An 18,488-nucleotide genomic window follows, 5' to 3' on the forward strand; every position below is an offset into this window, starting at 1 on the left:
ACCTTCAGGATGTTGGTGGTGGGGCAGTGATGTTAACACCATTGAATGTTAAGGGGCAGTGATTGGATTGTCTCTATTGGTGATAGTCATAGCCTGGCATTTGTGTGGCATGAACAGGACTTGCCATTTGTTAGCCTAGGCCTGGGTATTGTCCAGATCTTGGTGCATTTGTATATGGACTACTTCAGTATCTAAAGAGTTGAGAATAGTGCTGAACATTCAGCAATCATCAGCAAAATCCTAACTTCTGACCTAATGATGGAGGGAAGGGTCACTGATGAAGCAGCTGAAGATGTCTGGACCTCGGCACTACCCTAAGGAACTCTTGCAGAGATGTTCTGGAGCTGACATGACTGACCTCCAACAACAACGACCATCTTCTTACATGCCAAGTAATGACACCAACTAGCAGATAGTTTTGTCCCTGATAGCCACTGATTCCAGTTTTGGCAGCACTCCTTGATGCTACACTAGGTTGGATGCAGCCTTGACATCAAGTGCTGTCACACTCACCTCATCTCTGGAATTTAGCTTTTTGGACCAAGTTTGGAATGAGGTCAGAAGCAGAATGGCCCTGGCAGAACCCAAACTGGGTGTCACTGAGGTTATTGTTGAGCGGGTGTTGCTTGATGGCACTGTTGATTATACCTTCCATCACTTCACTGATGATCAAGAGGAAACTAATGGGCCAGCAATTGGTTGGGTTGGATTTGTCACTTGTTTGTTTTTTTATGTACAGGATAGACCTGGGAAATTTTCCATATTGTTCACTCACTGTACTGGAAGAGTTTGGCTAGGGGAGCAGCAAGCTCTGGAACACAAGGCTTCAGTACTATTGCCAGATTATTGTCAGGGCCCATAGCTTTTGCAGTATCCAGTATTTCCAACTGTTTCTTGATGTTATGGGGAGCAAATCGAATTTGTTCAAGACTGGTATTTGTAATGCTGGTGACTACTGGAGGACGCTGAGATAGACCACCCACTTAGCAATTCTGACTGAAGACTGTTGTGAATGCTGCAGCCTTATCGTTTACACTGATGTGCTGGACTCTTCCATCATTGAGGATAGGGATATTGCAGAGCCTTCTCCTCCAATGGATTGTTTAATCATCCACCGCCATTCACAATTGGTTGCGGCAGGATTGCAGAGCTTAAATCTGATCCAGTGGTTGTGGTATCACTTGGTTCTGTTTATGATTTGCTGCGTATGCTGTTTGGCATGCAAGTAGTCCTGCATGGTAGCTTCACTAGATTGACACTTCATTTCCAAGTGTGCCTAGTGTTGCTCCTGGCATGACCTCCTGTAATCTCCATTGAACCAGGATTGATCCCTTGGTTCGAGTGCAATAGTTGAGTGGGGAATATGCTGGACCATGAGGTTGTAGATTGTGCTGGAGTACAATTCTGCTCCTGTTGATGGCCCTGAGCACCTCAGTAATGCCCAGTCTTGAATTGCTCGATCTATTTGAAGTCTGTCCCATTTAGCACAGTGATAGTACCACAAAACAAAGAAGTTAAACATTGAGATTATTCTCAATGTGAAGACAGGATTTTGTCTCCAACAGGACAGTGCAGTGGTCACTTTTATCATGAATAGATGCATCTGCAGCCAGCAGATTGATATGGATGAGGTCAATTATGTTTTTCCCTCTTGTTGGTTCCCTCACCACCTGTTGTAGACACAGACTAACAGCCATGTCCTTTCAGACCCAACCAGCTCAATCAGGATTGCTGCTTCCGCCAAGCCACTCTTGATGGAGGACATTGAAATTCCCCACCCAGAGTACATTTTCTGCCCTTGCCATCCTCAATGCTTCCTCAAAATGTGTTTCAACATGGAAGAGAACTCCTAGTTGACTTCAAACATTATATTTCATTTTCATTCTTGTAGCTGTGGTTACTCATCACCAACACTTAAATTCTATGCTATAACTCTGCTTGTTTACTTTGATAACACATTCATACTTTTCTCATAGGAATTTGCTTAGCAAAACAATGATTGCATGGGAAAAAAATTAACATTTCTACACAAGCACTCTGCATTTTACCTGAAGCTGATTCCACATGCTCTCCATTTACTTTCAGTGGTGTCAGCACAACTCTTGGAATGGATTTGCTCATCATCACCGGAACTCCAATCTTCTTTTTTGGCTGTTGCTTTACAAGCTGTTTACATGTCATTAAATGAAAAGCTTTAGCACATACTTTTAAATATAAAGTTCTAAGAACTATCTTGATTTGAGACTGCGAAAGGCACAATGTCCCAAGGTGTTGCACAGGCAACAAAGCATGTTCACTGTTAAAATGTAAGGACCTACAGCCAATTTATAATAAACCAAATCTGAACAAAGAAGTTAAACAAATGAGCAGGCGAAGTTCATTAGAAGAGGGATGAATGTTAACCAGGACACTGGCACACACTTTCTGAATAGTACTACAGGATTTCTTACAATCAAAGATGAAGCCTTGGTTTAATGTTGCATCTTAATGCAAAACAGCAGCATTCCCTCAGTGCTGCATTAATGAGTCGGTCTATAGTGTACACTGAAGTGTTCTGGAGTAGCTTTTGCACATTCTATACTGACTCAAAGACAAGAATGCAATCACTGAACCAAGCAAGTTAAAACTAAGTCTCATGATTCTGCTCATGTTAGATCTCCAACTTGCAACTTCAGTATGATAGCATAATACTGACTCCAGAAAAAAGTGTATGGAAATTCTCTTCATTAGTGAAGTTGATAGGAAGAGACTAACCAATGTATCAGAACAAGTAGGATATGATTTCAGATCTGTTGTTTACATTAGCGTTGCAGTGTTAATAGCTAGGACACACATGTTCCATTACTGACCCACGTATGCTGTTACTAGATTTTACTGCACTTCCCACAGGAACAGGAGTAGACCATTCAATTGTTTCAGCCTATTCCGTTATTCAATGAGACAATGGCTGATCTGCAGCCTAACTCTATATACCTGCCTTTGCCTTAATACTTATGCTTAGCAAAAATGTATCCATCTCAGATGTAAAATTAACTGATCTAGCATCAGCTGCCATTTGTGGAACAAAGTTCCTAACTTCTACCACCCTTTGTGTGGTAGAAGTGCTTCCTCACATCTCCCCCGAGTTACGTGGCCTTAATTTGTAAACTATATGCACTAATTCGAGAATCTCCAACCCAGAAACAAAGTAGAACAAAACAAAGTTTTCCCTAAAAAAGGAAAATAAGCACATTAAGAACAAAAACTAATAACCACATGTCCATGCTGCATTTTTTGGAAAAAAAAATTCCCTCATGACACAAAGTAAAGATGAGTCGACAATCACTTGTTATATGCAACCCAAGACTTGGCTATATGAAGTTCAAAGCTCATGCAACATCTCTCCATTTGAAATCACATTTCATTTTCACTATTTTGCCAGATTTAAACTTGGAGCCTGGAGGCTTGTAGAAGGTTTCACCCCATGGAAAAATTCCGTTTCCAATAATACTGATTAAATCTTAATTTTGATAACCGATATGAATACTGACTATTTCAAGTAACTAATGGAGCCAAGCTGAATTAGAATTAATTGTGTACGTTTTATTGAAGCGAGAGTCAGGAAAGCTTCTGTCAATATATTAAAAGAAAATGCTGATAATACAACTGGTATGATTGCATTTGTGGGGAGAGAAACAAAGTTAACTCTTCGGATCTGTGACTGGTCATCTGAGCTGGGCAAAATCAGACAAATATAATCAATTTTCCACGTGTGAGGAGACAGGGATCAGGGAGAGGGTGAGCAAACCATCAGAAGATTAAGTTCATAATATGACAGTGAGAAGAAATTCAAACGACAAAGGGTATAAAAAGGGGCAAGGGAGCATTCCCAAGAAAGGATTACATATGTCAGCTTTTCTAAAGTTAAACAAATCACTAAAAATATACATAAAGGCCACTATGTCAAACATAGCGCCCTAAAAGTTAATTCGTCATTTCCTCCTCATTTATCTGTAGGATTTGGCTGTAGATAAAATGGCTTGTAAAACTCAAATTTTCAGTTTTTGGGATATCACTGACAGGCACAATTGGATGCCTATCCATAACTGGCTTTAAAGTGTTGATGGTTTCACTCATTGGCTTGCAAGATCACTTTTGGCAGGCAGGTGGACAAGAGAGTTCAATTTCAAATTTAAAATTTGAAATTGAAGTCATCCATCTTGGTATGGAGAGTTGTTAAGTATATATGAACTCTAAGGAATCAGCAATTCAGCCTCAAGTCTGCTGCACCATTCAATTCAATTATGGCTGATCTCATCACAGCCTCAACTCCACTTTGCTGCACACATCCCATAAACCTTCAACATGTTACTAATTAAAAATCTATGTCCTCCTTAAATTTACTCAGTGTCCCGACTCACCAGAGTTAGTGACTTCCATAGCTTCACAACCCTTTGAGAGAATTAACTTCTCATTTGTCTTGAATCTACTACTCCTTTTCCTAAAACTATAACTTTTCCTTCCAGATTTCCCCACAAGAGGAAACATTTTTTGCTATATCTACTTTGTCAACCCTTTTAGCGTCTTATTGTCTTTGACAGTCACTAACAACTATAATTGACCACCTATCACCTTACGTACCTCAGTTAGATCACCTTTCATGTATCAGATCAGGAAAGGAAAATGCAGTTCTTACCGTGGAGGGCCAAGCAAGTGGTCAATTTTTTAAAATCAAATATTGAATCTGGAAACGTTGATCATTTTAATCTCAGTTTAAATAGTTTTATTTTAAAAAATCTGATCGAGATTACTGTCCAAGTTCCTGGTGGCCACATTTGGCAGCACAGCATTTACAGGTAAAGCATCAGGCATTCTGTCCAACTGTATTAAGCCGATGATTATATCCACACGATACAATGAATGACCAACAAATACAGTTAACCAGGCTCCATCATACTTGGGTAAGTTGGTAACAGACTAGAAAAGATGGCAACTTCAGGAAGATAGATGTTAGTTGTTCAGTACTCTATTATTAGACTAAATCTCCCAGGTAATTGGACAAAAACTCCCTATTCAGAAGCAATAGTTGGAAACTTCCTACATATTATAATTGCTATACATCAATACAGATGAAAATAGTAACAAAATGCAGAAATGCTATACTGTAACTATAACAATTCCAAGCAACTTAGGATAGATCTTGTTACATTCAACAGTGAAGGGCAAACAAGTGTGACCAGACAGCCAATAAAACTTGATTCACTTAATTTTTCCAATTGGAAGCCCAAACAGTTTTACTTGGCAAGATGCATGAAATGACCAGCTAAAAACTTTTTTAAAATGATAGAACGGTCCAGAAACAAATACTTAAAACAATATTTAAATCAATTGTTTTACCTTAATGCAAACATTTCTATAAATACCTTCAGGACTTCCAAATGTACTGTATCAAGAAAGCTAGATTCTTCTATTGCAAATATGTGCAAATTCTATAGGCACAACCTCTTCCCAATACCTAATAGAAATCTTGATTTTAATGTGCAAATTACCCCATAGAATGACACTTCATATAAAGTAGATTTACCAAGGAATAAATTAGAGCAACTACATCCAATCAATTTATATCTAACCAATTCTGCAGCATATCTGTGTCAGAGCAGTGTATAATGTTTGTTTTATTTTAACATTTTCTAATCAACCTGTTCAGAGTTCAGTTTCTCTGAGGCAGGTGGGACTTGAACTCTGGCCTCCTGGTTCAGAGGTAGTGCATAATATTTGAAATAATGGAAAAATCAATATTCCTTGTACTTGAATTAATGGAAAACAATTGATCAATTGGTGTCCTATTCCAATAATTTTATTGCTCAAGGCAATGCTAGATCCAAGTCCTGCAATTCTTTATCTGACAACACAGGAAAGCAATTTCATCCTTACACTGTTCAAGACATGTTCTCAAAGCAACCTAAGAATAAGCAATAAATATTGGCTTTTCCAACAATGCTCGCATTGAATATGAATTTACTTTTTTAAAACATGTCTTCTATTAAAACCTGCAATCATTATTGTCTATGGATTACAGTATAAACCAACCTAAACTATACCATGCCAAAGTTCCCTCTAAGCTGTGTGGTTGTGCAGATGCCTGAGAAGTTTTGTGCGTACTGATAAGCAAGTTCTCATGTGGAGGTTGCTGCCATGCATGTATCTGAAGTCCACACATTGGATATAAATTAGGGGGAAAACACAGATGGCTACCCCACATTCATGGGTGAAGACTGGCATTTTATAATTTTTCATTTATATTTACATTCTTTTACTTAGATTATTTACAAGTATACAGCATCTTTAGTTGGATGGCAATCCAGTTGAATTATATACATGTTAAATATTATTCAAGAATAAAATAATACCTTAGGGCAAGAAAAAATTCAAGAAAGTACTTGCAAAGCTTGTGGAGTTCTACACTTGGAAAAATAATAAATCCACTTCATAGTTATTAGATACAAAAACATAGATCAGCTCTTCAGTTACTGTAATAGCCCTTTTAGATGCAGTGCAGCTATGTACCAATCGTAAATACTATTAAAACACTGTTAAGTAACATGAGTCTGGGGAGGAAACCAGAAAGCCATCCAATACTATCTTACAAGAACTCAAAGATCAGTGGCAGATAACATTTCCATTTTTCAGTAATCATTTATCAATATATTTTACATTCTAAAAAACAGCAGATACTACTGTCTGAAAACTTTTCAAGCAAGAATATGGAATTTTAACAGTTCCTAAAATATACTGATCAAGAATGGTTTCAACTGCAGTACAATTTATCTCAGAGCCTCACTTACCTGCTGGGTTGCTTTGTGGCTGTTGTGTTTGCCAGGGGACACCTGTTTGCCTTGATGATCAGTGGAACATGATGCATTTGAAGAACTTTCATCAGACACCGGTGACACTAATTATGGAGTGAAAAAAATTAAGTGTTTAGACTGCTGCCGTCCTTGTGTTCCTCGTACACTCTGCATTTCACTAATAATGGCATTAGTATTGATAGGTTCAATCATAACTCAAAGCAATTTATTCCACATTGTTTTAAAACCTAAATCAGTTTTCTTTGTATGAAAAATCTTTTCAATGTGAAATACAAAATTGCATAAAATTCACCAAGATGTGTAAACATCTATTAGCGCAAGCATTCTAACTCTGCTGTGGGCTCAGGAAGCCTCCGGAAATGCATCAACTTTATGCCTTGGATATTTTTATTTCTCTTTCAGGCTTTTGTGCTTCTATCACTCTTCAGTAAAAGTTGAAGACCAACAGATAAATCCACAGTTCCAGCTCACAGCCCTATTACCTCAGAGCCCTTCAATACATTCCCTTAAAAAGTTAAATAGTTTCCATCTCAACCTCCTCTGGCAAAGTTTTCCAAATTGTAACAACCTCATTACAAAATAAATTTCTTCTGACAGTCTCTCTTGATTCCTTTACGGCAATCTTCCAACTGAAGACATCTCATTGACTCCACAGCGGAAAATCCTCTCAATTTACGTAATTAGTTGGACATCACTGTTTTGAACATTTACGGCCTCAAACAAAAGTCTCCACATTTCACAAGTCAACCATCACGTACCATCATTTTCCTCACCCGTGGTACTGGTTTCATTAGAGTCACAGCTTTCCAAATCAGGTCCATCATCGTAACCTTCACCATCACCAATGGGTACATTTTTGGACCATAAGAGCGCATCTTTCTGAATGAATAGAATTTGTTTTTAAAAAGTCAATTATTCACTGAATGAGCAAACAAAAATCAAGTTATAAATTATTAAACATGGAAATTAGCAAAATGCTGCATAACAAAAAAGGTTTACTATTCCCGAAACATTTACTTATAATATGTTAATATTTTTTCTGCTAAACTGTTACAAATAGCACAGGAAGATATTTCAAATGAACATGTATCCCTCATTTCTGTTAGAAGAATGAAATGTATATATACATACAATAAAAAGAGAAAGATGACATCAGGACACCTTATATTTCCTTTCAGTTCTGAACCATTAGGTTCATACAAAAGCAATATCCCTTATATAATTTTGGCTGCATTTTTGAAGCAATATACGAATTAAAGACTTAAAACTCTCTTTAACCACAGCAAAATAAACAGTATAAAAAGTTTCCAAACAGCTTTCCTAAGATTGTTAGTCACAGATTACATCTCCTCAACCAAGCAATGGTTTTGGTGAGGGAGAGAAGTTCGTACCGATGTGAGTCAAATTAGCAACAGAAGGAAATCCTCTATTTGTATGCGCACATTCAATATGTGAAACCCCTAAGCTGTGTCTTGTTCTGAAAATGAGACATCTCTTAAACATTTTTTAAAAACTGATCGATTTGCTCCCCCTCAAAACAATGCTTGAGATCCACTCAAGATACATATCTATAAAAAGTCACGAATCTATCACACCTTGATAAAGAAAAGCTTGTAAAACTCTTAAATATTCGCCATTCCAATTACATAAGATATTAAATTTTATTCATGCAAGCAATATCAAGTACTCTTTATTATGTATAGACAAAAAAAGAATTCTGTGGATACTTGTAATTGAAAAAAAATGTTGGAATAGTCCAATATCAGAAGAAGAATCAGAGTTAGATGTGATGATGCTGCCCTTTACCAAGATTATTCTGTCCTTCACTTTTTTTCCCCCAAGAGGTGTCATAAAGGTAGAGGTTCCAATATGTCTGGAAATCTCTACGTGAAAACAACGGCAGGGGATTGGCCAGTATTCCCAGTTCGGTCTTTTTTTTCTAGTTTGGTTTAGTTTTAGCAGGGAGTCAAAAAAACTGCTGGGGACCTCGAGAAGCAGCTACTGTGAAAAAAGGTTCCATGCTTTAACAGAGGTCTGGCCTGAACTTTTTCTCAAACTTCTCCTGCCTATAAGAACCAGTGTCTGAACTTTTGCGAAGGGGTGTGTTTATGCTATGTTGCAGGGATTGGAATAGCTTTGTTAAATTGCTATATCGTGTCGGTTGGGTTATCAAATAAAGTAAGTTATTCTTTAAACTGAAACAAATTCTTTACTCGTCAGTTATAAGTCAACTAAAGGACACACATTAAGAACATGATGCAGAAACTGATGGAAATAGAAACCAAGGTAAACATGACTAAGAACAAGAACAGGTAAGAAAACACCTTTGAAAAGAGCAGAGGTGGTGGTCAGAAATGCCCAAAGTACAATAGGCAAGGTAGACAAACTTACAGCTTTGGTTAGTACTTGGAACTATGATATTATTGTGGTTATGGAGACTTGGCTAAAAGAGGGACAGGACTGGCAGCTGAATGTCCCATGATTTATCTGTTTCAGGTGTGACAGAAAGGGATGTAAAATGGATGGGGGAAACTGCATTATTGGTAAAAAAATATTTTACAACTGTACAGAGGAAGGATGCATCACAGGACTCATGCAGGGAAGAAATATGGGTAGAAATCAGAAATAGGAAAGGCGAAATCACCATGCCAGGGGTACATGACAAGCCTCTCAACAGCCAGCAGGAGATAGAAGAGAGAATATGTAGACAGCTTTTGGAAAGATGCAAAAAGAGGATTGTTGTGGTGAGTGATTTTAACTTTCCCTTTGTTGACTGAGACTCACTTCATGCGAGGGGCTTGGATGGGACAGAATTTGGAAGGACCATTCAGGAGGGTTTCATGACACAGCATGTTAATAGCTTCGAGGAGAAAGTGTCCCCTAGCTGGGACACCCGGACCAACCAACCAAACCACCCAGTAGCACAATACTTTAACGCCCCCTCCCACTCCACCAAGGACATGCAGGTCCTTGGACTCCTCCATCGCCAGACCATGGCAACACGACGGTTGGAGGAAGAGCACCTCATCTTCTGCCTGGGAACCCTCCAACCACAAGGGATGAACTCAGATTTCTCCAGTTTCCTCATTTCCCCTCCCCCCACCTAGTCTCAGTCAAATCCCTCGAACTCAGCACCGCCTTCCTAACCTGCAATCTTCTTCCTGACCTCTCCACCCCCACCCCACTCCGGCCTATCACCCTCACCTTGACCTCCCTCCACCTATCGCATTTCCAACGCCCCTCCCCCAAGTCCCTCCTCCCTACCTTTTATCAGCCTGCTGGACACACTTTCCTCATTCCTGAAGAAGGGCTTATGCCCAAAACATCGATTCTTCTGATCCTTGGATGCTGCCTGACCTGCTGCGCTTTTCCAGCAACACATTTACAGTATGTTAATAGTCCAACCAAAGAAAGGATTATACCGGACTTGGATTGAGGAAATGAGCACTGTGAAGTTTCAGTGGGGGAACATTTCAGGAGTAGTGATCATAATACCATGAATTATAAAGTACTCATGGATAGAAAAAATAGCAGTCTTCGGGGGAGGGCAATCTACAACAATATTGGGCAGGAACTGAAGAATTTTGATTGGGGACAGCTGTTTGGGTAAATCCACATCAAACATGTAGGAGTATTTCAAACGGCAGTTGCTAGGAATTGAGGAGCAGCATATTCCTCTAAGAATGAAGGATAGGGATGGCAAGTTACATGATCCTTGGATGACCAAGGATGTTGTGATGTTGGACAAAAGAGAAAGGAAGCATATTTAAAATCCCGGAAGATGGGAACTGATGAAGCCCTTGAAGTATATGAGGAAAGTAGGAAATAAGATAAGCAATGAATTAGAAGGGCTAAAAAAAAGGGTCATGAAAAGACATTACCAAACAAAATTAAGGAGAATCCTAAGGATTTTTACACAAGAGGGCAGCCAGGGAAGGGATTGGCTCACTCAAGTACAAAGGACGGAATCTGTGTTAGAGTTAGAATAGGTAGGTGTGGTGCGAAACGAATTGTGAGTGTCAGTATTCACAAAAGAGAAGGAATGATCTCAGGGAAGAAACTGTCGAATTTCTAAGCTAAGCTGCTATTAAAAAAGGAAGAGATGTTGACGGTCTTAAAAAATATGAAGGTAAATAAGTCCCTGAGTATTGATGGGATCTATCTCTCCCAGAGTATTGAGGAAGGCAAGAGAACAAATTGCTGGAGCAGTAGATTGGATTAGATTAGATTCCCTACAATGTAGAAACAGGGCATTTGGCCCAACAAGTCCACACCGACCCTCCAAAGAGTAACTCTCACAGACCCATTCACCTAACCTATATGTACCACTGACTAATACACCTAACATTATGGGCAATTCAGCATAACCAATTCACTTGACCTGCACATCTCTGGATTCTGGGAGGAAACCGGAAACAGACGGGCAAACTCCACACAGTCACCCGGGAATTGAACCCGGGTTCCTGGTGCTGTGAGGCAGCAGTGCTAACCAATAAGCCACCCTTTAACAGACATTTTTGTAGCTGCTTTGGCCAGAGGCAAGGTCCCAGAGGACTGGAGAGTAGCCAATGCAGATCTATTGGAAGAGATTCTCAGGGACAAGATCTATACGCATTTAGAGGCAAATGGATTTATTAGCGATAGGCAGCATAGTTTTGTGCAGGGGTAGTCGTGCCTCACGAACTTGATTGACTTTTTTTTCCAGTAGGTGATGAATGAGGGAAAAGCAGCTGATGTTGTCCACATGGATTTCAGTAAAGCCTTTGACAAGGTCCCTCATGGCAGACTGGTACAAAAGGCAAAGTCACATGGTATTGGGATGAGCTGGCAAGATGGATACAGAACTCCTCAGTTAAATGAGACAGATGGTAGTGGAGGAATGCTGTTTTTCGAAATGGAGGGTTGTGACTAGTGGTGCTCCACTGTGTTAGGATCTCTTCTGAACGTGGTCGACATACATGATTTGGAGGAAAATATAGCTGGTCTAATTAGTAAGTTTGCAGATGATACAAAGAGTGGTGGAGTTGGGGATAGTGAGGAGGCTTGAGAGAAGATACAGCAGAATATGGGCCAGTTGGAGGCATGGGCAGAGAAATGGTAGAAAGAGTTTAATCTGGACAAATGTGAGGTGATCTATTTTGGAAGATCAGGTATAGGTGGAAATTAAACAGTGAATGGTAGAACCCTTAGGTGTATTGATATGCAGAGGGATCTGGGTGTACAGATCCACAGATCACGGAAAGTGGCAGTACAGGTAATAAGATAGTAAAAAAGGCCATGGCATGCTTGCCTTCATTGGAAGGGACAGTTGAGTATAAGAATAGGCACATTGTGCTGGAGCTTTACAGAACTTCAGTTAGGCCACAGTTGGAATATTCCGTGCAATTCTGGTCACCACACTACCAGAAGGATGCGGATGTTTTGGAAAGGATACAGAAAAGCTTTATCAGGATATTGCTTGGTATGGGGGATTTTAGCTATAAAGAAAGGTTGGATAGACTGAATGCATTTTCACTGGAACACAGGAGTTTGAGGGGTGACCTGGCATGGATGGCCAAAGGGCCTGTTCCTGTGCTATACTGCTCTCTGTTCTTGTTCTTCACATAAAACGAATGTAATGGGAAGTGGGAATAGGTGGAATAAAAGAAAAATTCTGACACAGGAACGACTGAATCAGATCCACGCATTCATGTAAAGTGGGTTACTTTCTTGTAAATAAATGAGAAAATAGAAGACATGAAGTGCAAGGGAGTGGGATAAAAGCGTGTGCACCACAATGAAATACAAATGGTACAGACCTGATTGTCAATTTATGAGAACAAGATCTTGGCCATTTGGCCATCAGTTAACATCCAATTACAATTCAGGAGCTGAATGATGATAACATAATAATTAATGTGTCATGCTTCAAAGCAGGATAACTTTGAGACGGAGAAAAGGAGGAAAAAAAAACACAAAACAACAAGTGCAAGGAAAGGTACATTGCAGCGAGTTGAAGGCAACCTCAAAGGCAACCATGCACGCCTACGAATTTCTTGTGCCTTGTTCCCTGAGTGATAGAAATGAAGATCAGCTGCATGTCATCAGAGAATGTCATGAAGATGTTTTCTTACATGATACAAACAAAAATGTCTGCTTGGGTTTTTTTTTTAAATTTAAAGATCCCAAAGGTCATTTTAGATATGGAAACTCAGCTTACTTATTTACCGAGAAACCCAACAAAGTAATTGTGGCATGAGAAATAACTCCAGGTGTTTGCACTTATGCTTTGAAGATCATTACAAAGTCATTCTTTGGATGAAGACCTTCTCAATAATCAAGAAAAACAATTTTTAATATAACTAACAGCTTTTTTCTTAATTATAAAGCAAAGTTCCTTCAATTTTTCCTCAGGATTTAGATAGTTTAGATAAGTTATCAGCCTCACAACAGTCCTCTACACCAACATCCTTCAGTATGTATCTCACGGATATATAGGAAATCAAATAATTGCATATGGTGCAGCTTCACATGGTTTACTTTTGCTGGCTCACAAGTCATGCTGTCATTTTCATGCCATCAGCATTATGCGTCTTAAGAGCTAGAATTTATAATTCAGAGTCTTAATGTCTTAATGTCTATACAGCTTCCAAGTCTTCAAATTCTTCCTCATTTGCAGCCAAGATGAATTACTGTAGAGTTCTGAACTATCCATCAGACTTGCCACAGGGAAACCCTCCATTTCTTCCAGGTTATCAGTAGACAGAACTTGAAACAGAGGAACCAGATGGTAGTTTGCATGATCCCAGAGAAGAACAGTGCAATAAAAGCAGAAAGAGTTTAACAAAAAGCGGTGATGATAAATCAAGATTAGAATTGACAAGACTGGATCCAGACTAGAATTTAATCCAGTTATTCCCATTATGCCACCTAAATGATTATCCACCATATTTGCTTCTTTACTGACTTAAGACCATTGGAAGGAGATTGGCAAGAATATGAGCATCGACCAGTAGGATGGTGGATATGTGGAAGCTAAGGCAGTCACTAGCAAATTTTCAAGTTGTGACAAACAACTCAGAAAAGAACCTATAGCAGCATTCTGGGTTTACCGGCATCTTGTGCACTGCACTGGCTCAAGAAGATGGCTTGTCACCTTCTCAACAGCAATTTGGGGTACTGTCCTTACCAATGACTCTTGCGTTTCAAACAAATTCACAAACTTTTGTGCTACTGTTCCAAAAAGTACAACAAATAGGCCACCTGATTTCTGGGTATTATAGCTTGAAAAAAATAAAAATGTTACTAGCATGACCACCTCTAATAAATTCATATTGCATTTTCTCTTAATTAAAAGATCTTAAAATATATATATTACATACATATATATATAATACATAAGAAACCACATGTTGGGTACAAGGAGAATTTGCTCAAGAGTATCTAATGCCAGAATTACTGAACCAAAAGTTCAGAGTTTAACACAGTTTCACAATCCAATTACTACATTAATAGTTGTAGACATTTTTAAAATTATCTTCAGAACATACGTATCATTCGGTGAACAACTCCACTGTCAGGTTTATAGTCGACTTAACAATATGGCATTGATCATGGTCAATTATGAAAAAAATTAACTTTGAACTTAAAAATCTGCTCCTTTCAATTCCCTTCAGAACGCATTTCAATAAAATTCATGTCTCATTTTTCTAACCCTCATGACTATAAACCCATCCTTTGCTCAAAAACAAAGAACTGTTCACACAAGAACAGGTTACTTGGGCCACCAAACCTCGACTACACATGATGCATTTTTAAACTAAACATTTTTGACTCTGGCAGTCTGTATTCCACTATACCCTGCTCATTCCTGTCTGTCAAAATGACTCTTAAGTAATCCTATTGTATCTGATTCAAGCATCTTCTCTGCCAGTATGTTCCAGGCACTCAGAACACTGTCTTAAAAAAATGCCTCTCACATCTCCTTTATACTTTCCTCCTTTTAGCTTACATGTATATCCCATAGTAATTGACTGTCTATCCTGAGAAAAAGACTCCAACAATCCATTCTATATATGCCTCTCATCATTTTGCAAGCTTCCATGAGGTCACCCAGCAGCTTCTGAGGTTAAAGTAAAAATAAATCAAATTTGTTCAATCTCTCTTGACAGCTGACATACTCCAAACAGTCAATATTCTGGTAAACCTTTTCCGTACCCTCTCCAAAGCCTCCACGTCTTTCTGGTAGTGTGGTGATCATAACTGGACACAATATTCCAAACGTGACCTAACGCAGCTCTATACAGCTGCGACATGACTCGCCAATTTTTATACTGTCTGCCCTGACCGATGAAAGCAAGCATGCTATAAACCTTCTTGACCACCTTATCCACTTGCGTGGCCACTTTCCGAGAACTGTGAACATGTACACTTTGGTCCCTCTGACTAAAGGCTCTGTCATTTACTATGAACTTCCTCCCTATACGAGACCTTCAAAATGCATCATCTTGCATTTGACCAGATTAAATTCCATTTCTCTGACAAAGTCTGCAGACTATGTATATATCCTGCTGCATCCTTTGGCAATCTTTACCATCACAGCTCTCCTGATCTTTGGGTCATCCGCAAACTTACTGATCAGGCCAGCTACATTCCCCGGCATATCCGGGAGGGGGAAGTTACCTGGACGCTTTGTTTCAGGAGGCAGTCACACCCGGTAGATTAAATAATTCAAATTCAGTTAGTGATCAGGAACAACAGGGTATAACTAAGTGAGGCCAGGGTGGGGGAATTGAGTTCAGGAGTGGAGGAGCCTCAGCCCTTTACCTTCTCCAACAGGTATGGGATTTTTGCTCCCTGTATGGAGGAAAAGGGCTGTGGACAGGGTGAGGCAGCTGACCACGACACCATGGTACAGAAGGCCATTCAAGAGAGGGGAGCAAAAAGACAAATAATTGTTATAGGAGATTCTATAATTAGGGGGGACAGATAGTATCCTTTGCGAGCCACATCAGGATTCCTGCTTGGTGTGCTGCTTGCCCAGTACCAGAATGCAGGATACCTCCAACCGGCTTGAAAGGATGTTGGAGCGGGGGGGAGAAGATCCAGTTGCTGTGACCCATGTTGGTACTAACAACATAGGCAAGACTATGAAGGAGGACCTGTTTGGGGAGTATCACGCACTAGGAAGGAAGTTGAAGAACAGGTCCTCGAGGGTTAATCTCTGGATTACTGCCGGAGCCACATGCTAATTAGCATAGGGTTAAGAAAACTGGGGAAGTAAACATGCAGCTAACAGACTGGTGTGGTGAAGAGGGATTCCATTTCATGGGACATTGGCATTATTTCATGGAACCGGGGCGATCTGTACCGATGGGTCAGTCTCCTACTGAGCCGATCTGGAACCAGTGTTCTGGTGTAATCTTGAGAGTTTCGGGGTGGGGAGTGGGGAGGAGGGAGAAGAAGCTACAGGGAGTATGGGGTCAAGTAAAAAGATAACCAGCAGGTTAGTCTGTGTGCAGGGTTTAAGTTCAAGGCAGACTAGGCATGAAGCAAAAAGTAAGGATAACTTAGGACATAGAGATTTTGGAAATCACGAGAATAAGAAAATTAGCATTTTGGCACTTTACCTGAATGCTCATAGTATTCATAACAAAGTAGATGAATTAATAGCACAAATCATAGTGAATGATTATGATGTGGTCGGCATCACAGAGACATGGTTGCAGGGGGTTCAGGACTGGCAGTTAAACATCCAAGGATTTATAACTTATCGAAAAGACAGGGTGGTGGGCAGAGGGAGCGGGTGGCCTTGTTAGTTAAGGATGAAATTAAATCTATGGCACTAAATGACATTGGGTCAGATAATGTGGAGTCTGTGTGGGTGAAGTTGAAGAACCACAAAGATAAATAAAAAACCACAATGGGAGTTACGTACAGACCTCCCAGCATTGGTCAGGACCAGGGGCACAAGATGTACCAGGAAATAGATAGGGCATGTCAGAAAGGCAAGGTCAGTGATCATGGGGGACATCAGTATACAAATGGATGAGTGAATAATGTTGCCCGTGGATGCAAAGAAAGGGAATTCATGGAATGGTTACAGGATGGCGTTTTGGAATAGCTTGTGACAGAGCCCACAAGGGAGGAGACTATTCTGGACTTAGTGCTATGTAATGAGCCAGACTTTATAAAAGATCTTAAAGTAAGGGAATACTTAGGAGACAGCAATCATAATATGGTAGAGTTCAGTCTGCAGTTTGAAAATTGGATGTAATGGTGTTACAGTTAAATAAAGGTAATTACGGGGCATGAGAGAGGAACTGACGAAAGTTGACTGGCAGTACAGCCTAGTGGAGAAGACAGTAGAGCAATAATGGAAGGAGTTTCTGGGTGTAATTGAGGACACAGAACAGAGGTTCATCCCAAAGAAAAGCCAGATACTCTGGTGGTGATGGTAGTGTTTGGGGGGGTTGCACAAAATTGCACAGCCATGGCTGACAAAGTAGTCAGGAAAAGTATCAAAGAAAAAGAGAGAGCCTATAAAGTGGCCAACATCCCTGGAAAACAGAAGATTGGGAAGACTACAAAAACAAACAGAGGATAATAAAGAGAAATAAGGAAGGAGAGGATCAAATATGAAGGTAAGCGAGCCAGTATTATTAGAAATGATAGTAAAAGTTTCTTTCAATACATAAGAAGCAAATTGGGCCGCTCCACATTGATGCAAGAAGGCTAGTGATGGGAGATAAGGAAATAGCTGAAGAACTTAAGTGCTTTGCGTCAGTCTTCACAGTGGAAGACATGAGTAATAGCCCAACAATTAAGGAGAGCCAGGGGGCAGAGTTGAGTATGATAGCCATTACAAAAGATAAAGTGCTAGAAAAGCTAAAAGGTCTAAAAATCTCCTGGCCCAGGTGGGTGACATCCTAGATTTCTGAGGGAGATGGCTGAGGAAATAGCGGAGGCGTGGTTGTGATCTTTCAAAAGTCACTTGAGTCAGGGAAAGTCCCAGATGATTGGAAAAAAAATTGCTATTGTAACCCCCTTGTTCAAGAAATGATCAAGACAAAAGATGGAAAATTATAGGCTGATTAGCCTAACCTCAGTTGTAGGTAAAATTATAGAATCCATCGTTAAGGATGAGAATTCTAAATTATTTGCAGTGCAGGGTCAGATTAGAACAAGTCAGCATGAATTTAGTAAGGGGAGACCGTGCCTGACAAACCTGTTAGAATTCTTTGAAGAGGTAACAAGTAGGTTAGCCCAGGGAAACCCAGTGGATGTTATCTATCTAGACTTCCAAAAGGCCTTTGATAAGGTGCTTCACAGGAGGCTGTTGAGTAAGTGAGGGCCCATGGTGTTCGAGGTGAGGTAATGGCATGGATTGAGGATCGGCTGTCTGATAGATGGCCGAGAGTTGGGATAAAAGGTTCTTTTTTGAAATGGCAGCTAGTGACAAATGGTGTCCCGCAAGGTTCAGTGTTGGGCTGCAGCTGTTCACTTTATATATTAATGATCTGGATGAAGGGACTGGGGACATTCTGGCGAAGTTCACCCACGATACGAAGTTAGGCAGACATGCAGGTAGTTCTGAGGTGGTGGGGAGGCTGCAGAAAGATTTAGACAGTTTAGGAGAGTGGTCTAGGAAATGGCTGATGA

The 18,488-nt window shown here is 39.9% G+C and overlaps 1 protein-coding gene across 5 annotated transcripts in view; it reads right to left on the reverse strand.

Moving 5' to 3' along the window:
* The window catches only part of asxl1 (ASXL transcriptional regulator 1), a 113,538-nt gene that overhangs the window by 47,304 nt on the left and 47,746 nt on the right, over window positions 1-18,488 (reverse strand). For 4 of the 5 annotated variants that reach the window (XM_043710513.2, XM_043710511.2, XM_043710517.2 and 1 more), the window contains 3 exons: window positions 7,607-7,727; window positions 6,825-6,931; window positions 2,049-2,166 (listed from right to left, as the gene is read on the reverse strand). In XM_043710513.2, coding sequence (XP_043566448.2) covers window positions 2,049-2,166; window positions 6,825-6,931; window positions 7,607-7,727 — 346 coding nt within the window. Of the gene's footprint in view, window positions 1-2,048; window positions 2,167-6,824; window positions 6,932-7,606; window positions 7,728-18,488 lie in introns of those variants that run through there. The other variant, XM_087994842.1, reaches the window with a different exon arrangement.

Source organism: Chiloscyllium plagiosum, unplaced genomic scaffold (genome assembly GCF_037043375.1).
Source record: "Chiloscyllium plagiosum isolate Xiang-an unplaced genomic scaffold, Cpla_swu_hap1 HiC_scaffold_15, whole genome shotgun sequence".
Classification (NCBI taxonomy): domain Eukaryota; kingdom Metazoa; phylum Chordata; class Chondrichthyes; order Orectolobiformes; family Hemiscylliidae; genus Chiloscyllium; species Chiloscyllium plagiosum.